The sequence below is a fragment of the Pristiophorus japonicus genome, chromosome 12, assembly GCF_044704955.1.
Source record: "Pristiophorus japonicus isolate sPriJap1 chromosome 12, sPriJap1.hap1, whole genome shotgun sequence".
NCBI classification, from domain to species: Eukaryota; Metazoa; Chordata; class Chondrichthyes; family Pristiophoridae; genus Pristiophorus; species Pristiophorus japonicus.
The window spans coordinates 201,034,080-201,057,306 of NC_091988.1; the positions used below are offsets into that span (position 1 = coordinate 201,034,080).

General features: G+C 44.6%; 1 protein-coding gene across 5 annotated transcripts in view; it reads right to left on the reverse strand.

The window, feature by feature from the left end:
* Nucleotides 1-23,227, reverse strand: part of LOC139277658 (double-strand-break repair protein rad21 homolog) — a 100,158-nt gene that overhangs the window by 66,317 nt on the left and 10,614 nt on the right. For all 5 annotated transcript variants that reach the window (XM_070896418.1, XM_070896417.1, XM_070896420.1 and 2 more), the window contains exons 4-6: nt 22,623-22,752; nt 19,277-19,376; nt 11,349-11,449 (exon numbers count right to left, since the gene is read on the reverse strand). In XM_070896418.1, the coding sequence (XP_070752519.1) occupies nt 11,349-11,449; nt 19,277-19,376; nt 22,623-22,752 (331 nt within the window). The remainder of the gene's footprint in view (nt 1-11,348; nt 11,450-19,276; nt 19,377-22,622; nt 22,753-23,227) is intronic.

Consider the following 23,227-nt stretch of genomic DNA (forward strand, 5'->3'; position numbering starts at 1 on the left):
CGGTGTTCAACAGAGTGCAGGAAAAATATATTCCACTAAAAGCAAAGATCAAACTAAACATTAACGAGACTCCATGGATGAATAAAGCCATAAGGAAACAATTGAGGGTAATGAAAGAGGCCTACATTAAGTACATAGACAGCAGGGGAGTGCATGATAAGGGAGAATACGAAGAGATTAGGAGAGAAGTTAGGAAACAATTAGGAAGCCAAGGAGGAACTAGGAAATTAAATTATCAAGGAAGATAAAACGAAATAGTAAAATATTTTAAAAAAAAGGAAGGTTGGGATGGGACTAAGGCCATTAAGGAACAGACTGATAATACTACAGGTAACGATAGATGGCAAAAATATTAAATCATTATTTCACTTCAGTATTTACAAGGGAGATAGAACATGTGGACATGACACTGGATGATGAGATGAGTGCATTTAAAATAAAAAAGGGGATATATTAAATAAACTAATCAAACTCAGAGGATAAAACCCCTGGTCCGGATGGATTGCATCCACGCATTTTAAAAGATTCTAGGGAAGAGATTTGCAGAGGCATTACTACACATATTTAATAATTTGTTAGAAAAAGATGTAGTGCCAGAGGACTGGCGGATAGCTAAAGTAATACCGAGATTTAAGAAGGGGGACAGAACATGTCCAGGGAATTATAGACCAGTCAGCTTAACATTGGTGATAGGAAAAATAATGGAATCCCGACTGAAGGAGAAAATAGAACATCTGGGGGCCAGGTTTCGGCCTGAGTTGCTCCTGTTTTTTTGGAGCAACTGGTTTAGAATGGAGTATCTTAGAAATTGCAATTCTCGGCATTTAGTTTGCTCCAGTTCTAGTCAGTTAAAACAGTTTCAGTTTGAAACAGATTTTTTTTTTCAAAAGGGGGCGTGTCTGGCCACTTACGCCCGTTTTGAAAGTTTAGGCAGTGAAAACATACTCCAAACTAACTTAGAATGGAGTAAGTGTAGATTTTTGTACGCTCAGAAAAACCTTGTCTACACTTAGAAAATCAGGCGTAGGTTACAAACATTAAACACTTCAGTTTTACAAATAAAGAGCCATCATCAATAATAAATGATAAATACATCAATAAATCAACCAATAAATCAATCAAAAAAAATTAATAAAAAATAAAAAATAAAAAAAATCATAAATAAAACATTTTCTACTTACCGACTGTAGCACCGGGAGCCCTCCAACAGCGTGCTGGGACACCCCCCCCCCCCCCCCGCCAGTGCGTCTCTGTCAGTGTCTCTATCTCTCTGTCTGTCTGTGTGTGTGTCGCTCACTCTCTGTCTGTCAGTGTCTGTGTTTCTGACAGCGAGGGGAGGGGGGTGGAGGGGAAAGGGAGGTGGGTGGAGGGGAAGAGAGAGGGGTGAAGAGAGAGGGGTGGAGGGAGAAGGGAGGGGAGGGAGGGAAGGGTGGAGGGAGGGGAGAGGGGAGGGAGGGGGAGAGAGGGGAGGGAGGGGGAGAGAGGGGGGAGAAGGGATGGGGGGGGAGAAGGGAGGGAGGAAGGGGGGGGAGAAGGGAGGGAGGGGGGGGAGAAGGGAGGGAGGGGGGGGAGAAGGGAGGGAGGGGGGGAGAAGGGAGGGAGGGGGGGAGAAGGGAGGGAGGGGGGAGAAGGGAGGGAGGGGGGAGAAGGGAGGGAGGGGGGAGAAGGGAGGGAGGGGGGAGAAGGGAGGGAGGGGGGGGAGAAGGGAGAGAGGGGGGGGAGAAGGGAGGGAGGGGGGGGGAGAAGGGAGGGGGGGGGAGAAGGGAGGGGGGGGGAGGGGGGAGAAGGGAGGGGGGGGAGGGGGGAGAAGGGAGGGGGGAGAAGGGAGGGGGGGGGAGAAGGGAGGGAGATGAGGTGGGAGGGAGAAGGGATGGAGAGAGAAGGAAGGGAGATGGGGGAGGGGGGGGGGGGGGGAAGGAGGGGGAGGCTGAACGGGCCAGGCGTGGCCGGGCCCAAGACTTCGGGTGGGGCCCGTCCCCAGCACCGGATTTACAGGTAAGTGAAGAGGATGTCCTCGGGCATTGTGTCCCTGATGGATCACTCCACCCGAGGTGTAACAGTCGGTTCTGCAGAATTCTCTCCCAAGTTGTTCACAACAGTGATCCAGTGTGGAACTGTCCAGTCTGCAATCTCCCTGAAATAAGCAGTTGCATTTCCGTTCTGATCTTCTCTCACTTGCATATTGTGCTGATGTTGTACATCGGGTCGGGTCGGGGGAGTGCGGGTCGGGTTGGGGTCGGGGTACGGTCCCAGGGGGGGATGGGGCAGGTGGAGGGAGGTCAGGTCGGGTCCGGGGGTGGGAGAGCGCGGGTCGGGGTCGGTGTCAGGTCGGGTCCAGTCCATCGGGGGAGTCGGGAGCGCGGGTGGGGGGGCGCGCGGGTCGGGTCCGGTCGGGAGGAAGCAAGAGCTGGGCGTGGGAGGCAGCCTTATCCACGCAGCCCCAGTGAGGCCATTCGGCCAGGGCTAGGGACTGCGTGCTCCGTGCCCTTCCCACACAGTTTTGGGCGCCTGGTGGGGGTTGCACCGTTCTAGGCGTGGCCCGAAACTTGGGCCCCCAGAAACAAAAAATATAATAAATAGTCTGCATGGATTTCCAAAGGGAAAGTCTTGCTTGACCAACCTTATTTAATTTCTTGAAGAAGTAACAGAGAGAGTAGAGAATGGTAATGCAGTTGTAAGGGAATAAAATATGGTCACGAAAGTGAAAGTAGACACAGATGGTCACTAAAGTGGATACTGAAGGTAGTGAATTGATTTGGCACATGGTCCAGATTGTAGGGCTTATCAGTATTAGGAGGTTCTGAGGAATCGGAAATTCCTCTACCTTACGGTAGGGATTGTAATATATCGTAAATTGACCCGATTGTATGTAAAACTCGCTTATGTATGTAAAGCACGCTTATACACTCACTTACAATGGGTTTTAAGAAGGGGAAGCAGCAAAACTTGCTACGCAGCAAAGCTTGATGGTTAATGAACCATCCGTTGTGTTAATAATACAGACTGAGGGAAACTTATATTCAGTACTGAATAACACATCCACAAAGGACAGGAGGGAGTCAACAGTCTATTGTAGCAACATCTGAAAGGATGTTTGGGAAGATAGCAAACCCTGGGAAACAAGGTTAATTCACACGTCATGAGGAACTGAGGCAAAGTTGACACCACTGATCAACAGTGCGGAAGGGCGACACATGATAGGAGATGGACAATGTTATGTATGCAACACTATGTAACCTGCATTCTACCGCCACCAGAGGGCGTATTTGTTGGAGTCCCAAGGGATCCCAGCATCCCTTGGAACACTGTATATAAGCAGGCCTCCCAGGCTGTATGGGTACTCTGGAGTTAGAATAAAGAGACTAAGGTCACACTTACTCGCGTCTACAGTACTCAGTCACATTGCTCAATACGAGACAGAACAGACAGATGGGGGGAACCACTCAGAGCTAGTCTTTCGCTGATAGCAGTAGGCCAATCAATGGTTTTGTAGGGAGGTCACACACCTCAGAAACTGTATAACTGTAGATGTAAAACCTTTGTTCTTAGAAGGTTCAGCCATGAACCCTTCCCCTGCATGCTTGAATAAAAACCGGTTGATCCAAGGTTTCATCTGAATGATTCCGTGGTGTGCTTTTTGGGCAGGGATATGGGTGGGTATCGATTCCTTATATCAGGGAGTCCACCTTGAAGAAGAGAAGTCTTCTTTTTACCCCAACACAGTAGATGTAATTTATCTAGATTTTCAAAAGGTACCCCATAACAGACTGATGAACAAGGTCAGAGAATGTAGAGTCAGGGGGGACAAGTAGCAGAATGGATTGCTAGTTGGCTTCAAGACAGAAAGCAGGGCGTAGGAATAAAGGGTAGCTAGTCACAGTGGCAGAAGGTGGGTAGTGGTGTTCCACAAGGATCAGTGCTGGGACCACTGCTGTTCACAATTTACATTAATGATTTAGACTTTGGAATCAAAAACACCATTTCTAAATTTGCAGATGACACCAAATTGGGGGCGATAGTCAACACTGAAGAAGATTACAACAAATTACAGGAGGACATTAATAAACTTGCAGAATGGGCACATAATAAGAACATAAGAAATAGGAGCAGGAGTAGGCCATTTGGCCCCTCCAGCTTGCTCTGCCATTCAGCAAGATCATGGACTCAGCTCCACTTCCCTGCCCGCTCCCCATAACTCTTTACTCCCTTGTCGCTCAAAAATCTGTGCATCTCTGCCTTAAATACATTCAATGGCCCAGCCTATACAGCTCTCCGGGGCAGAGAATTCCATAGATCCACAACCCCGTGAGAAGAAACTTCTTCCCATTCCAGTCCCAAATGGGCGGCCCCACCACTCTAAGACCATGTCCCCTCATTTTAGTTTCCCATGAGTGGAAATAGCCTCTCTGCATCCATCGTGACGAGCCCCCTCATTATCTTATAAGTTTCAATAAGATCACCTCTCATTCTTCTGAACTCCAATGAGTATAGGCCCAACCTATCTTCAAAAGTCAACCCCCTCATCTCCGGAATCAACCTAGTGAACCTTCTCTGAATAGCCTCCAATGCAAGTATATCCTTCCTTAAATACGGAGACCAAAACTGTACGCAGTACTCCAGGTGTGGCCTCACCAATACCCTATACAATTGTAGCAGGACTTCTCTGCTTTTATATTCCATCCCCCTTGCAATAAAGGCCAACATTCCATTTGTCTTCCTGATTACTTGCTGTACCTGCATACTAACTTTTTGTGTTTCATGCACAAGGACCCCCAGGTCTCTCTGTACTGCAGCACTTTGCAATTTTTCTCCATTTAAATTATAATTTGCTTTTCTAATATTATAATTGGCAAATGAAGTTCAACACAGATAAATGTGAGGTATTACATTTTGGCAGGAAGAATAGGGAGGTAATTTATTACTTGGAGGGTGCAAGTCTAGGTGGGGTCGAGGAACAAAGGGATCTCAGAGTACAAATACACAAATCACTAAAAGTTGTGACACAGGTTAGCAAGGCCATAAAAAACAAACCAAGCATTAGGGTTTATTTCTAGAGGTATATAATTGAAAGGTAGGGAAGTTATGCTAAACCTGTATCCAACCTTGGTTAAATCCCATTTAGATTACTGTGTACAGTTTTAGTCACCATATTAAAAAAATGATATTGAGGCACTGGAGAGGGTGCAGAGAAGATTTACAAAGATGATAACAGAAATGCGAGGATATACATATCTTGAAAAAACGCTGAGGGTGACCAAATAGGAGATCTTTAACATTATAAAAAGTTTTGATAGAGTGGATACAGAATGTTTCCACTTGTGGGGAAGAACATAACTAGAGGCCATCAATATAAGAAAGTCACCAAGAAATCCAATAGGGAATTCAGAAGAAACTTCTTTACCCAAAGAGTGGCGAGAATGTGCAACTCGCTACCACAGGAAATGGTTGAGGCGAATAGTATCGATGCATTTAAGGGGACGCTAAACAAGCATGTGAGGGAGAAGGGAATAGAGAGTAAAGCTGATAGATTTAGATGTGGAAAGACGGGAGAAGGCTCGAGTGGAGCATAAACACCGGCATGGACTGGTTGGGCCGAATGGCCTATTTCTGTGCCATATATCCTATGTAATCCGATGTAAAATTACAAAATATCTACCTATTATGGGATGGATAAGAATGGTTCAGTTCAACTTGCTTTTGAAGAACACAGAAAGTTAATTACCTTCTTGGTTGGCTCTCAACTCAGAAGGTTGTGGGTTCAAGTCCCACTCCACAAACTTGAGCACATAATCTAGGCTGTTCAATGCAGTACCGAGAGAGTGCTGAACCATCGGGATGCCGTCTTTCGGATGAGACGTTAAACCGATGACCCATCTGACCTCACAGGTTGGTTCAAAAGATCCCATGGCACTATTTCAAAGAACTAATGGGGAGTTCTCCCCGGACTCCTGGCCAATATTTATCTCTCAACCAGCATCACCATAACAGATTATCTGGTCATTATCTTATTGCTTTTTGTTGGGCTATGTGGTACGCAAATTAGCTGCTGTGTTTCCTACATTACAACAGTGACTACACTTCAGAAAGTATTTCATTGGCTGTAAAGTTATTTGGGGAAGCCTTGAATACACGCAACGATTCAGCAGCCACAGCCCTTTGGGGTAGAGAATTCCAAAGATTCACAACCCTCTGTGTAAAGAAATTTCTCCTCATCTCTCAGTCTTAAATGGCCGGCCCCTTATCGTGAGACTGTAACCCCTAGTTCTAGACTCTCCAGCCAGGGGAAATAGCCTCTCAGCGTCTACCCTGTCAATTCCCCTCAGAATCTTGCATGTTTCAATGAGATCGCCTCTTATTCTTTTAAACTCATGAGAGGAAAAGCACAAAGGACATATCTTCTTTAGGATCTTTCATTGTCAGCGGTTTGTTGTTGCCCACATTACCTTCACTGCATACTCCATTAAAACACTAATGCATTAGTTTTATTCGAAACAAGAACACTGGGGGTGAGGTGTTCTGGGCGGGAAGTCAGCCTCCAGCGCCCCGCAGCGATCCTCAGGTCCGATTTTGCGGCGGCGCGGAGCAACAACCCCCCACAAGAACTGCGCCAGTGTGCAACGCCCCTGGTTGCGACACCGGCACGAAGTTTGACTCTTGCCCGACCCATACGCCCCGAAGTGTGCCCCACCCCTGGGAAATCAGGCAGTCCAACGATACCAACAGTGGAGAGGTAAGTAATGGACTCCTAAGGGTAACTGTGTTTGTTTTTTTCTTTTAATTTTTTTTGCGATTTGTGTTGTGGTGGTGTGGGCTATGTTTTGAGAATGTTTTTGTGGCTTTTTAAAAAAAGGTTTCCCCCGCACCTCTCAGGTGTACTCCCAGCCCGGCCCTTTGGCTCGGGAGTTTCCCATGCTAGCGCCCAAGAAAGGTGTACAACACCTCCCTTAGCGCTGTGCCCCAGGGCTTGGCTGCCCAATGTTACTTTCTGAGGTGCAAACTGTTCTCGGGCGCAAACTTTACCATCCCATTACCATTCCCGCCCCAAAAACACCCCACTGCCATTACCATCCCAAAAACATCAAAGCCAAAATACCAGCCCAAATAGTATAAATATTGCAGGAGAGAAGGGGCTAGGTTGCTTCTGTTGGACCTTGGTAGTGTCTTTAGAAAAACAACGCTGGCCAAAAGGCAGCATACATTGGATTGATAAATTGAAAACAAAATACTTGCATTATTTAGCTTCCTTGTTGCATCTAAGATGCTTCACATAATTAAACATTTCTGGACTTTAGTGACTGTTGTTATGTATGTAAACACAGGAGGCAGACAAAAAGCAGGAAACTATAGACCAGTTAGCCCAAGATCTGTAGTTGGGAAAATGTTGGAGTCCATTATTAAAGAAGTAGTAACAGGACATTTGGAAAAGCATAATTCGGTCAGGCAGAGTCAGCAGGGATTTATGAAGGGGAAGTCATGATTGACAAATTTTCTGGAATTCTTTGAGGATGTAACGAACAGGATGGATAAAGGGGAACCAGTGGATGTGATGTATTTGAACTTCCAGAAGGCATTTGACAAGTGCCACATAAAAGGTTACTGCACAAGATAAAAGTTCACGGGGTTGGGGGCAATATATTAGCATGGATAGAGGATTGGCTAACGAACAGAAAACAGAGTGTCGGGATAAACGGTTCATTCTCGGGTTGGCAATCAGTAACCAATGGGGTGTCGCAGGGATCAGTGCTGGGACCCCAACTATTTACAATCTATATTAACGACTTGGAAGAAGGGACCGAGTATAACGTAGCCAAGTTTGGAGGACACGAAAAATCAGCAAAAGGACATAGACAGGCTAAGTGAGTGGGCAAAAATTTGGCAGATGGAGTATAATGTTGGAAAGTGTGAGGTCATGCACTTTGGCAGAAAAAAAATCAAAGAGCAAGTTATTATTTAAATGGGAAAGAATGCAAAGTGCTGCAGTACAGAGGGACCTGGGGGCACTTGTGCATGAAACACAAAAGGTTAGTATGCAGGTACAGCAAGTGATCAGGTAGGACAATGGAATCTTGGCCTTTATTGCAAAGGGGATCGAGTATAAAAGCAGGGAAGTCTTGCTACAGTTATACAGGGTATTGGTGAGGCAACACCTGGAATACTGTGTGCAATTTTGGTTTCCATATTTACGAAAGGATATACTTGTTTTGAAGGCAGTTCAGAGAAGGTTCACTAGGTTGATTCCGGAGATGAGGGGGTTGACCTATGAGTAGATTGGGCCTCTACTCATTGGAATTCAGAAGACTGAGAGGTGATCTTATCAAAATGTATAAGGTTATGAGGGGGCTTGACAAGGTGGATGCAGAGAAAATGTTTCCACTGATGGAGGAGACTAAAACTCGGGGGCATAATCTTAGAATAAGGGGCCGCCCATTTAAAACTGAGATGAGGAGAAATTTATTTTCTCAGAGGGTTGTAAATCTGTGGAATTTGCTGCCTCAGAGAGCTGTGGAAGCTGGGACATTGAATAAATTTTAAGACAGAGATAGACAGTTTCTTAACCGATAAGGGAACATGCGGCTATGGGGAAGTGGACCCAAGTCCATGATCGGATCAGCCAAGATCATATCAAATGGCGGAGCAGGTTCGAGGGGCCATATGGCCTACTCCTGCTCCTATTTCTTATGTTATAACAAAGTAAAGGTACAAAGGCAGCCTTGCCGATCATCTCCAGCGTGCCCTTAAGACCTGCAAGTAAAGTAGAAGACCCAATGGAATTACTTTTAAAAAAAAAATTTCCTCCTGCTGCCTAGCAACAAAGCAGGGCACTCAGCCATGTTGCCAACTTTTTGTTATGGCTGTACTAGAAATATGTGCCCTAAATTGGGCTCTACACAAATTTTTGTTCCTTCAAAATGATGCATTAAAGACTTTTTAGCACTCATACAGTAGTATCTACACTCCATCTTCGATTTGTGTGAGGGATAGAAAGAAAAAACAATTTCAGGATGAATTCTTAAATCAGCCTTGTCATCATGCTGACCTAATCAACTAGCTGTTCCTGAAGTGTGCTAACTCTTCTGGCTGAAACCAATGCTATCATGGCAACAGGCTCCATCGAAGAAATTTTAACTCAGAAAAAGGGAGGATTCACAAACTTGAGAGCAAATTTCAGTTCCCAGAGATACACGACTAGATTTGCATCTTCACCACCTGGACAGCAATCTGCCGCAGCTGATCACCTGCAATTTATCGAACCCGTTCAACTATCGTTCCACTGAAATCAGGCAGGGTCTATAGCGGGCAGGCGATCCACTTCGCCAGATTACTGGCCAGGAGGTGAAGATGAAAATCTATCCCTTGGTGAAGGGAGATGAGTCTGATTAGATTTTCAAGTCCATTTCATAAAATGGGCTACAATGTTTGTTCCCAGAACACGTTCTGAAAATGTGGAAAGCTATAATACCCGCATTATTAACTTGTATTTCACACTGAAGTGCCGGAAGTGTTAAGGATTCTCCAACACTCAGAAACCGATCAATCCCATAAGTCTATGATGGCCACAAGCTCCCAGAGGTAAGTGAGTGAGACGAGGCTTCCTCCAGAGACGCAGATGGAGTTTTGCCAGGCCAGTGCCAATTCCAGTATCTGGGGCACGAGCACTCAATTCTGCAAAAAATTTTGCTTGGCACTGCCATTTTAACAGCATCCTAAAGGGAATGAGGCCCTTCTTCCCTCAATGCTGAGGCCTCCTTCAGACAGAATGACCACTCACTCAGAGAACTGGAAAGTCCAAAGCAGGAGAAAGAGGTAAACCATCTATTTAAACAAGTATTTCTGCAAAGTTCAACTTTTTTGCTCTCCCTCCTAGCCCAATGGCTTAGCATTTATTCCTTTATTTGCTTCACTCCTCCCTGCCCCTGACCCCACCCACCACGTAAAGTGCCTTGGGATGTTTTCTACCATAAAAGCACAATATAAGTGTAAGAACAAATCCAGTCTAATGTCTACATCTAATGGCTAGACAAACCTCTTTATTCTAAGGGAAGTCACATTCTCACAATATGTAACATATGGGGCCCAAGTTTCCACAGGATAAAAAACGGGCGCCCCTCCGAGCTGGGCGCCCGTTTTTCGCGCCTAAAACGGCGCCAGAAAAAAAACGCGCTATTCTCGAGCGCTTTGCAGCTCCTTGTCTGTTTGGCATGGCGCCCAGGGAGGTGGAGCCTATACGCGCGCCGATTTTGTAAGTGGGAGGGGGCGGGTACTATTTAAATTAATGTTTTTCCTGCCAGCAACGCTGCGCGTGCGCGTTGAAGCGTTCGCGCATGCTCAGTGTGAAACAAACATTGGCACTGGGGCATTTTTGTAGTTCTTTGTAGCTGTTTAATTTTTGAACATTTTTTAATAAAAGCACATTGCCATCAGCACATGCAGCCTTCTCACTGTTTCCATCTCCTCCCCACCCTCCACGGCAACAAACAGCTGTCTCCTTCCCCTCCCTCCCCTCCACGGCAACAAACCGCTGTCTCCTTCCCCTCCCTCCCCTCCGCGGCAACAAACCGCTGTCTCCTTCCCCTCCCTCCCCTCCACGGCAACAAACCACTGTCTCCTTCCCCTCCCTCCCCTCCGTGGCGGCAACAAACCGCTGTCTCCTTCCCCTCCACAGCAACAAACCGCTGTCTCCTTCCCCTCCCTCCCCTCCACGGCAACAAACCGCTGTCTCCTTCCCCTCCCTCCCCTCCGTGGCGGCAAACGGCAGTTTCCTTCCCCATCCCCCGCGGCAACGAACTATGGCAGAAGCACTTTCACACAGGTAGGAAGATGGTTTATTTAATCTTTTCTTTGCTTATAAATGTTTATTCAGGTTGGATTTATTTGTATAATATTTGTATAAGTATAAATAAGGATTGATTGTAGAATTTAATGACTTCCCTTCCCCCCCCCCCCCCCCCAACCTCGTTCTGGACGCCTAATTTGTAACCTGCGCCTGATTTTTTTAATGTGTAGAACAGGTTTTTTCAGTTCTACAAAAATCTTCACTTGCTCCATTCTACTTTAGTTTGGAGTACGTTTTCACTGTGGAAACTTTCAAATCAGGCGTCAGTGGCCGGACACGCCCCCTTTTGAAGAAAAAATTCTGTTCCAAAGTAGAACTGTTCTACCTCACTAGAACTGCAGAAAAAAAAAAGTGGAGAATTGCGATTTCTAAGATAGTCCGTTCTCCACCAGTTGCTCCTAAAAATCAGGCGCAAATCATGTGGAAACTTGGGCCCATGGAGTGATTTCTAACCACAACTATAGATCATGGATTAGTTAGGCAGTAACTTTAAAGAGCTATCATCTCTCCTCACCAAATCCATTATCCTGAAGAATACCGCACATATCTTCTCTAAGGGTGATCGCCTCGGCTGTGCTCTGGTTTAGTGTAAAGTGCTCAGCAACATCAATTGCACTAGAGACAAAGTCAAATTTAAATTAAATGAGCAGCAACTACAGTCTACATCGGTAATACAAAGGTTACATTGATTCTCTAAAGCTGTATATAGTTTAAATGTGCAACAGAATTATTCACAATAAACACTGATATATCCTACATTTATCTCGTTTTATGTCCTAATTCAGGCAGTTATTTTGTTTAACTAGCCGAAGTTTACCTGAGTTTTATGTACATAAATCTCTCAATTTAAAAAAAAATATTCAGCATAAATGCAGATAGCATCATGATTAAGAAATAAATTGCTTGGAATTGTTTAATGCATAAGTAATATGCAGTATGAAAATTTCAGTCTGGGGCTGTGGATTTGTACCTGTGGTTTTCCACATAATGGGCTCCAAATCTCAACCAGCTCATTGAAGAGAGGCATATAAAGGAGAGACGTAAACATGTTCCCCTTTAGCAATGTCAGAGATGTCTTTTGCATACTCTGGTATTTCACAGATAAGTGCTGAACTCTCAGATGTACTAAAAGAGTAAATGCCTGGGGCTGGACCACTTTTCATGTAGAACCAGTTGAAGCATTGATTTGCCATCTTTGGAGTCCTGCACACCACTTGTTACTTTTTCAGCAGGGTGCTCTGATCAAATCAGTATGGATGGGTGGGAATAATTACAATCATCTGCACCCTTTCATTAGCTTACATTACAGACCATGAGATACTAGAGTAAATTAAATCTCCATTAGTTACAATACAGCTGAAGACTGCAGTTCAGAAAACCCTTACTGTCATTTATTTTCTAAGTGTTACTTTCATTGATTAGAAATACAACCACTAATTTTATAAATCACAAGTGAATTTACCTCAGCATTGCTCATGAGGCTGAGGGGAGGGGAATACTACCTCTAAATAGCATAATCTCTGTGAATCACTTTAAGTGTATTTGTGCATGGTATGATATTCTGTAACTACAGTGATTGAGAATGTTTAACCTACAGCCATTATAATGCTCAATACCTAGTGTATTTGAATTGTTAGGTCAGCATGAATGGAACGGGAAAGCATGGGCAGAAATACTGGTGTCATCACTCTCGTGTAGAGCTTGAACGAGATACAATAGTGAAATGTACCACCCTTAATTGTTACAATCTCATACTTACAAGCATGTTTAGAATGTTACTGAAAGCACGAAATAGTACAGGTTGAACCTCCCTTATCTCGGGACCTGGCCTATTCTTGATAAGGGATTTTTCTGGTTGAGCGGTGGTCATGTTAAATTGGATGGTACAGGTACTGAACAAGGGGATATCGGGGCTGGCTAGCTTGGGGCTAGGAGTGCGGCAGAGAGATCATGGGGGGTGGGGGGGGGGGGATGGATTGCGGGGCGCAGGGTCAGGCCAGTGATTGCGGGAGTTGGCAGCGAGGAAGGATTTCAATTTGTCCATGTCGGAGCTCTGCGTATGCGCCACCCGGTGGCTGGGAATGGTTCTGGATAAGGGGTGGTTCTGGACAAGAGAGTTCTGGATAAGGGAGGTTCAACCTGTACTGACAATAAATTATCAGCTTTGGAAATTTCAGGATACATGTTAGAAGGAGAAGTGGCAAAGGCCTGGATTTTAGCCTGGAAACGAGTTCCATGCAGGGGAGGTGGACTATTGTGAGGTTGTGAAACCCGAAGAACAAGCTTCCTGAATGTCCTGCAGTTTTTTTTACTGCACGGCTCCTTTAAATTTTTTGGGCGGGTTCCCGCCCACAGGCAGTTAACATGCTGGAGGCCTTTTGGGCGGGAAGCCTGCTTCACAAGGCCGAAGCATACAAGAGCAGGTAGGTATATTGAGGAATGAGAGGGATCATGGTTTTTGGAAGGGTGCGGGCAGATGAGGGGCAGCAAACTGACAGAGAGCGAAGGGTGTTCACCGGGTAGCTTTTTGGGTCTGGAGCATGCACTCCTGCTCCTCCTGGCCCACAACCAGTGCTGTAAAGGCACTTGCCTTGGATTCAGCCCATCTCGCCTCCTTGCAGCTGCTGGGTTTCCTGAGGCTCGGACAAGGTGAGTTAAAAATAGAATGAATGTTAAAATGAAAGCAGGTAGCCTATTATAATATTTTAATGACCAGTCCGCGTGTGGATTGATCACCCGCTCTTCGTCCCACCTCTATTAAAACCGTAAGTAGGCGGATTCGACGCACATTGGATTCATTTCAGATTTTATTGCATTTTAACCTCAAATACACCACCAACCCACCAGTTATTGGGAATTAAGATTCAGCTCAAAATCTTTAATGATTTAGGTGAAGTAATGGTACCAGATAATGGGCTCAATTTTGCCCAAGCCCGTTTTTTGGCGTATTGCCAAAGTTACGCCCGTTTTTCTAGGCCAGAAATGCACCAAAAATATTTGTCCAAAGTTTCCTTGCTGTATTTTCAAACTTGGCGCCGTGAGGCCTGTCCAGTTGCCTTGGGGGGGGGGGGGGGGGGTGGAGGGGTGGAGCCTGCTGTCTGCGCCGAAAAAACGATGTCACACCTTCTGCGCATGCGTGAAAAAAAGACGTTTTTGACGTGATCCCAATGGATGCACAGTACAGCTCCGGATCTTCAAATGGGCCATTTTTAAAGAACCAGTTGTGTGTGTCAGAATGTTGAGTGCTGTGTGACAGCATTGGAAAAATTGGAGCTGCAGTACAAGATGCAACGTGGTGCAAGGACCAAGAATTTCTTACAGGATGAAGTGGAGGCACTAGTTATTGTGATTGAGGCCAGGTGGCAGGAGCTGGACACCAGCAGAGGTCACATAAAAGTTCCACCCAAAGAAATGAAGAAACGCTGGAACCAAGTTGCAGAAGATTACTGTGCAATGGTGATTACTACGACATCTGGAGGCCAGTGTAAAAAGTGCCAGGACCTTGGTCAAGTAGTTAGTGTAAGTAATATTTTCATTTATTCAATGGAATTGCAACTGTAAATGTGACCAGCTGTATATGTCCCACTCGGCAGAAAGACATCTTCTATAAAAAGTTGCATTTTCATCTTTGCAGAGGAAGCAAACAAAAAGGGTATGAACTCAAACAGGAGGCGGCCCAGCAAATCTGCACCCACTGACACTCTTGGAAGAGAGGGTCGCTGCTTTGATGGGTCCTGCCTGGAAAGGAGCAATCGGTACTGCACAATCTTTGGTTCCTGGGGATGTCTCGGTCAGTTACTCTTCAGTTGATGCAATGGGCTATCATTCATTGTGGTCCTTCAAATGAGCCTGCTGCCTGCGCTGTGTGAGCCTACTCATGCCACCCACCCTGCCCCCTCCTCTGCTGCTAACCATTTGACTGTTCCGTTATATTTTGCAGAACTTGAGGCCAACCCTGACAATGCAGAAGAAGATTCAGACGCGGACGAGCCTGAGGAGGACAACATATTCCAATCCCACTCTCCGGACCAAGAGCATTGGGGGATGGATGAAGCCCCCACTGTTTTACTGAAGGAGATGCAGGTGGCGCCCATTAAGGTGCCAACCCCTTCCGTGACTAGTGACTAGCCACTTGATCAGCTCCGCTGGGCAGGCCACATCGTTCACATGCCAGACATGAGACTCCCAAAGCAAGCGATCTACTTGGAACTCCTTCACGGCAAACGAGCCAAAGGCAAGCAGAGGAAACGTTACAGGGACACCCTCGAAGCCTCCCTGAAAAAGTGCAACATCTCCACTGACATCTGGGAGTCCCTGGCCAAAGATCGCCCTAAGTGGAGGAAGTGCATCCAGGAGGGCGCTGAGCACCTCGAGTCTCATCGCCGAGAGCATGCAGAAATCAAGCGCAGGCAGTGGTAAGAGCATGCGGCAAACCTGTCCCACCCACCCTTTCCCTCAAAAACTATCTGTCCCACCTGTGACAGGAACTGTGGCTCTCGTATTGGACGTTCAGCCACCTAAGGACTCATTTTAAGCGTGGAAGCAAGTCTTCCTCGATTCCGAAAGACTGCCTATGATGATAATAGTGGTTTGAGTGTTGGTGGGATATTCCATGGTTTGTTATTCTCCAAGGCTGCGGGTCCCAGTGGTGTGGTACAGCGAGGCACACCTAGGGCCTCACCTTCCAAGGCTGCGGGTCCCAGTGGTGGGGTGTGAGCCACACCCGTGGGGAGGGAGGGACGGCGAGCTCGACTGCGCTCTCCTGAGGTGCAGGGTCTAACAGATGTGCTTCAGATGATGGAAATGAGTGGGGAGAGCATTGGCCTTACGCGATCACTCCTGGACACCATCAGTGGGGTGGGTGACGAGGTAGTGGGACTGTCGGGAGAAGTAACAGCAATGGGACTAATGTCCGGGACCATGAGAGAGAATATCTCAGTCAGCTGAAACCATGTCAGATACCACAAGAGAGGGAATGTCACAGGTAGCTGATGCGCTGTCAGTGATCATCAGGGAGGGAACGTCAGAGGTTGTGCAAACACTATCAGTGAACGTGAGGGAGGGAATGTTGCAGGTAGTTGAGACACTTTTGGTCAACATGAGGGAGAGAATGTTGCAGGTCGTTGAGACACTGTCAGGGCGCATGAGGGATGGCATGTTGGAGTTAGCAGCTACAATAAGAGAATACACCCAGATCCTGCGCCCATTGACAGAATCAACGCCACTCCAATCCCCACCAGCCTCTAAAGTGCCCCAAGCCAGGTCCTCCACATTGCCGCCTGGTGTGTTCCCTTATTGCAGCTGCTAACTCCAACAAGCCCCTCAACATGTGCGCACTACCCGAGATCTAAGAAAGAATAAGCTTGGCACCAACCCCAGAAACACTGCGCCACCGCCTGCAGGCAGGGGTTGTGGAGTCACCAAGAACAAGCGCAGCGGGTGGTCTTAGGATAAGGTGGAGGAGAGATGGGTGCAGCCTTTCTTTGCTGCTGCTGTTGTTGTTATTATTGTTACTGTTGTAACTGTTGTTCTCAAATTAAAAGTTTTTTGTAAGTTATGTAAATTTACAAGTTTAAAAGTTAGTAAGTGATTTTAAAGTTTTTAAGTGATCGTAACTGAAAACTTTAAAGTTTTCATTCTCGAAGAATAATTTTATTAAAGTTAAGTACAAAGAACTGTTTGTTAAACTTTTGAATAAAATATATTTTACATTAAAACTGAATTATTTCCATTATTTGTTCGATTATTAACACAACTTTTGAAGTTAACAAGAATAATTTCCAACATTTGTTCCATTAACACAACACAACATTACGAACAGCTCCAAACAGTAAACATAGTCCATTTGGAATAGCTGTCACTAAACCTTCAGGCAGCAAAATGTTCACGGATGAGCTGCTGGCGCAAGGTTCAAGCAATCGTTAAAGGGGCACGATGGCCCCCCCCCTCCTCCGCCATCGTGCTCCGGGTTCAGGTACTTGCATGGCTTCCTCGTCCTCCTGCTCGTCATCTGCTTCTTCCTCATTATTATCGCCATTCTCACCGCAGGTGGGTCTTCTCCTATCAACTGCTGCTGCCTCATAATGGCTAAGTTATGCAGCATGCAGCACACAATAGTGAACTGACCGACAATCTCAGGGGAGCATAGCAAGAAGGCTCCAGACTGTTCCAGGCATTGGAAAGGCTGTTTCAAGATGCCAATGTCCTCCCTACATTGCTGCACGACATGTTGTATTCTCGGTCAGCTTCCGTTCAGGTTACGTGTAGGGGCATCATGAGCCAGGTGGCGAGGTTGTACCTTGTCTCCCAGTAGCCAGCTCTGCCCTTCTGGTTGCTGCTGAAACATGGCTGATATAACGCTCTCGCGTAGGATGAACGCATCAAGGATGCTCCAAAGGTATCTTGCATTGACTGACATGACGCGATGCATGTCGTCACATACGCGCTGTACATTAATGAAGTGGAAACCTTTTCTGTTCCTGTACATCTCGGAATCCTCCAAAAGGTGCTCACAGGTGATGTGGGTACAATCAATGCAGCCCTGTACCTTGGGGAAACCAGTAATCCTGGTGAAGCCCACAGCACTGTCACGCATTGCCTGGGCGGTCATGGGGAACTTTATGTCGTCATTCCTCTGGGCATATAGTGCAGCTGTTACCTGCCGAATGCAGACACGTGTTGCATGTTGAGAAATGGCGCACACATCCCCAGTTGTAGCTTAAAACGATCCGAAGGCATAAAATGAAAGTGCAGCTGTAACCTTCACTTCAACTGACAAAGCAGCCCCCCTGACGCTTCTAGGTTGCAGATCTGCTTTCACCAACTCTCATATCTCAGTTACAACTTCTTTGCAGAATTGCAGCCTTCTGAAAAAGTTTGCATCACTCAGGTGCAGTACAAGTGTCTCGATACACCTGAGGTAGGTAAGGCCTCCTGCCCAGCACCCTACGGGCTCTGAGGTTCCTCATGCGATGACGTCGAATCATTACTCTCCTCCGTAGCACCATGATGCAGAAGACTCGCACAAGGTATGGTATTGTCGGTTTTCCACCAATGGTTAAATTTTACCTTTGCAAGAAGCTCAAAACGGCAGAAAGGCAGGCAGGACAGGTTCTTTGTTGTCTCTCCCCAACGTCTGTATGGACCACATGCAGGTCTCTACAATCTTGTGACTCTTCCCACCCCTCCGGCTCATTAGTCTTGTGACTTCTCCTCCCCTGGGCTTATTTGCTGCCGAGTGCAGTTTTCCGATCGCCACCTCCCTCCCTGGGCTTGTTTTGAGCGGAGCCCGTGTCCGGGCGCGGAGCCAATTTTGCCGGCCGGCGCTGCGACCCTCCAGCCTTGTTTGAAGATGTTTGGTGGTGACGTGAGTTTAAAAAAAAGAAAACTTCAGAATTCCTTGAAACTTCCATGTACTCCGTTGAAAGGTTAAAAAAATGTCACCTTTATTGTGGATATTTAAAGTATTCTTGACTCCCTCCGAAAAATTTGGATGAAAAACAATGGCCTCTTTCAGTGCCGATTTCTCAATGTGTGCTACTATCTGTTAACTCACCAGAAGGCTTTTCGGGAGTGGCCAGATACGCCAAACTAGCAGCAATTTTTTTCGGCCAAACTGTGTAAAATCATCAAAACTGGCACAGACATGAGGGAACGCCCCCGTCAAAAAAAAACAACGTAAAAAAACCGTAACTAACTCAGTTACGCCGGCGCAGATTCCTGGGGGAAACTTTGATTTAAATACCTACGCCAAAAAAAATGGCACGTGCTAAAAAAACGGCGAAAATTGAGCCCATTAAATATAAAACACTCCGTGAGATGGCTGACAAAGTTGGGCATTATGTCACCTTAAGAACTCCATGCAACCAGCAAACAAGTGGGCAGAAAGACCTCTTAGTGTCAGTCGGCCAGAAAAGTTCACCCAACGGGTGGAATCGGCCACAACACCAGGAGCTGTGTCATGAAATAATCTCAAAAAGGTGATTTCAGAGACACGAGTGGCTTCAATCGTAATAAAGTGGGCCACAACGTGACAAAAATATGATTGAGAATAGAATAAAAATTGGCAGGAATTATTTATTCATTGCAGTGCAGCATCGATCAGGTCCAAAGGACCATCAAAGAGGAACGTAAACCTTCCCCTGCCCGCATACATTTTCATTTTCCAAAGTGCGGGTATTATAAACATGATTTAAATGGCAACGGAAAAAAGGCAAACATTAAAGGTTTTCTTTTATTTAAAAATGAAAAGCATTTAAAAATGAAAAGCATTTCTTAAAAAAAAAAGATCTGCTCTGTACAAGAATAGCTGTATTGCTAAAATAGCTGTTTATAACGAGCAAGCTAAATGCCTTTAAGAGCACAAATTTAGCTGAAAAACACGAAACTGAGCAGCATGCATGCACAGTTTAGCCCACCAGTGTATAAAGTTCAGGGACTCACTCCACATCAGGCAGCTGATTGGAAAAATCATGAAACTCTTCAGGGAGCGTTATGGCATTGTAAGTAGCTTCAAGGTTTTCTTCAGCAAGATCCACAATATCTGTAACATCAAACCAAATGAATTAGCAATTTACAATGATTTGATATGGATCAATTTGAGTAATTTCTAGTTTTCTTTCCTACTGTTCCAAATAATGATGCAGAAAACTGCAGTAATAAAAGAAACACGATGATTTGATTCCTCCCCGACAACAATGACTGCAGGCAGTAAATTGGAATTATGTATTAGTGAGGCATTCTACTGTATCAGTTTATCATGCTGCCCCAAGCTCATTACCTGGCTGGGATTTTCTTCCATAGCTCATGAGCATGAAGTTACCTGCAATGCTATTTGTTGTGGGTGGCCACAGCCAAGTGGCTATTATTCATCTTGCTGAGCTTGATTCTGTCCTCACCCAAGCTTAACACACTTGGGACTTTCCAACAGGGATTACTAACTAGTGATCAGGAGTGGGAACCCGGGCTGATTTTCCTCCTCATAGGCCAAAGATAATGAAGTCAATTGTAATGCCCATACTACTACCCCAAATAATTCAGCACAGACCCATCATCGAATCTGGGACCTTTTCAGACTGAATGAATTGGCTAATCACTCACTGAGCCATAAAACAGAGCTTTAAATAATGTTTTGAGCAAATTATACATGGTATATTGGAAGGAGCTCAGAGGGGCAGCTTGTTTAGTATTCGGAACCATACAAATTGACCAGGCCAGGAAAATCACAGGATCTTTTCTCATAATACCAAGAGGAAAATCAAACCCAATGTGTCACCTGCAGTAGAGCACTAATGTTTCTCTAAACACATATTTGCTACAAAAATATTTAGAAAACCCTCTCACACTTTTTTTTATATTGCCTGCCATCTAGTTTCATTCTCCACTTCAGCCTTTCTGCCAGTTTATCAGCAGCAGAGAAAATTGTGTATCAAGGACAGGATGGTAGAACATTTAGGGAGCTACAGCATGGATATACAAGAGGAGCCATGCCAGACCAATTTAATATTTTTTTTAATAAACTAACTTAGGATGTAGATAAGGAGGTGCGGTTTACTTGGACTTCAGTAAAGTTATTGATAAAGAGCCTGAAATTCCTGGAGGTCCATTCTGCTGGCACAAATGTAGTAAAAAGGAACTCTGCCCACACTATTATCAGGCTATCTGCATGGCCCATGTCTGCCCTGAACCATTGGCAGAATATCTGAACAGCACCATGCTGTTCTGACAGTGGAGAAAAGGCCCTGAAGAAACATGTCCTCTTCAGTTCTTCCGCTCCCAATATAGCAAGCAGGGGCTTACTGTATACACTGAAAACGGGTAGATTCACGCAGCGTAAGAAAGCGCTATTTCACTCAAAAGGATGGTTAGTTTTTAGAATAATTGAACAAGGGAGTTTGTAGTGGCAAGTTACTCAGATTTCTTCAAAGTCCAATTGGACAAGTATCTTGAAAAGAAACAAATCATTGGTTATAATTACTAACAGGAAGGCAGACTAGATGGACCTGTGGTTTCTTTATCCTCTGATCTACCACTAGATTTATACTTGAGGAAAGTTTATTTTTTATTTTATCCTCTACATTACTTTACTGTTGCCCACAGGTTTTTTTGCTTATTCTTCTGCACCTGTTTCCCAGTGAATATGGTTACTTTGTACTTTGAGTAATGTATTGCTTGAAAATATTCCATTTAATTCCAGAGCACCCTTAAAATCTGCCTTCCTCCCTTTCTCCATCAAAAACTAACAAACTCAACTATATTGTGATCAGTTTCCAAGGTGCTCCCTCACTTTAACCTCTTCTGATTATTACAGGAGCTTCATGTCTAGAATCATCCCTCCCTTTCGAGGGTTCTTAACCATGTAGCAGCTCATTATAATGTCCAGAAATATATCTAACTCCTTTTACTCCTGTTACAGACTTCCCAATTTATCCCAGAGAAAATAAAATCACTCATTACAATTACATTTGATCTCTCAACTGCCTGTTTTATTTGAGTATTATGTCCCAAGCCTAATCTTCGTTCTTGACCAGGCATTTATAATAGATCCTAATATTTGTTTTCCCTTGGTAATGTCACTCACTTCAATAGTGTATAGTCGGCCCTCTTGTATTTGTGTTCAGAATTGTGTGGCATCTGCTACCCCATCCTCTAACTTGATCTATTTATTCACGGTCATATTCTTATACTCTGCCCACATTCCTGTTGCATGACTGTCTGTACTCAAATTGTCTGCTGCCATCAGTTTCTCTGTCCCATAACACCTGGCCTCTGTACATTTTCCAGTTTCAGCCTTTACTTCCCCTAGTTTTCAGTCCGCTCTGTTTGCCCATCATCTCCTGGTTTAAATCCTCCCCACAAGCAAATGGCTAAATGGTTTTGCTTTGAACAAATTGATTTGAATGTGGCTATCAGATTTAGCTACCAATCCATGCTGTGCTCTAAAAGTATAACAATGAGTATATGCCACACTTTTGTGCCTAATCAATGGTCGACTGAACTTTTAAAAAGCCCTCCTGTAGTAATACCAATAAGCCTCGATATAAGTAAAATCACAATTTTACAGAAACATTAATTTGACTCAGCAAAAATCATAAATGTGTACAGGACAGCAGGAATAGAACAAAATTAAAATGTTAAATTATCCCTGTTGATTTCTTTTTATCTGACAAGAGTTTTTATTTGCTGCAAAACTTTCAATATACTTCCTCTACTCAACAAAGTACAGTATCAAATTAAACCTTAGTTTTTTATTTAACAATTATAATTATATTATTTTTAATCTGGTTATTATGAAACAATACTAGTTTGTAATCTAAACAGCCAGATGTTGAGCCACATGATGACATACAGCAACAGAAAAATAATGGAAAAAATTATTTAATAAGGTAAACAATTGTAACAATAGCTAAAGTTATTAATAATGTGTTATTCAAAAAGGCAGAAGTTCTGAGGATGGATGTTCTAAATGCCAGTGACATTGACATGATGCCACAAGAAAAGGAACCAATGCCTGCCTGTGATAAGGATTTACTTGAGGGATTTATTAATGTTTCTAATAAAATCCAATAATGTCCAAATCCACATCGATATGATGTGGACGACCCAACTGAAGGATAAAATGCAAGCCTGTGAAGCTCTGATGTGCCCTGTAGCAATATTTGCACTGTCGTCTGTAAAATTAAATCTTAAATAAAAATCTAAATGAGAAAATTATCTTTCAAAAATCAAAAGCAAAATTATTTTATACTAATCAAAACATCTGTGTAGAGCTCCAGTGACTGTACAGTACCTGGACGAAAGGCTATCTTAATTTTTGTGAATGCCTCATTGCAGTCTGCCAAGAGGTACTTTGCCTTCCTGTGGTAAATCCTCACCACCCCTAAAAGCAGGTGTCCTGAAGTTCTCAGCGCTATTTTAACCTAAAGAGGGGACACAAACATCACTACAAATGTATTTTGCTATACAGTAGAGGTTCTAATTAATCATACAGCTTGGATTTATTTGTATACCTCACATATTTCTCTTCATATCCCAAGTAACTTCTATCCATCACTAAAAATGCACATCATAATCACCTATTGTGGCACTTATTGGAGTCTCCATCAATGGTTTAGCAAATGTCAGTCCCTCCTTTGGTCCTAATCAAGGTTGACTAGAACACCTTGCATTAAAAGATGCATTTGATCTTTAAATGGGCTTTTGGCAGGGTTGTTGGACAGCAATCAGGAATGGGGACTCAGGCTGATATTCCTTCTTTCGCAACCCATGGGACCTGAAGCCAATAGTAGAAGTCCTACCATTGCCCCAGCTAAAATCAACTAATTCAGCATTAACCTGGGACCCTCCTGATCTTTACGGTCCAGCAACTCAGCTGATAAACGTACTAGGCTATCG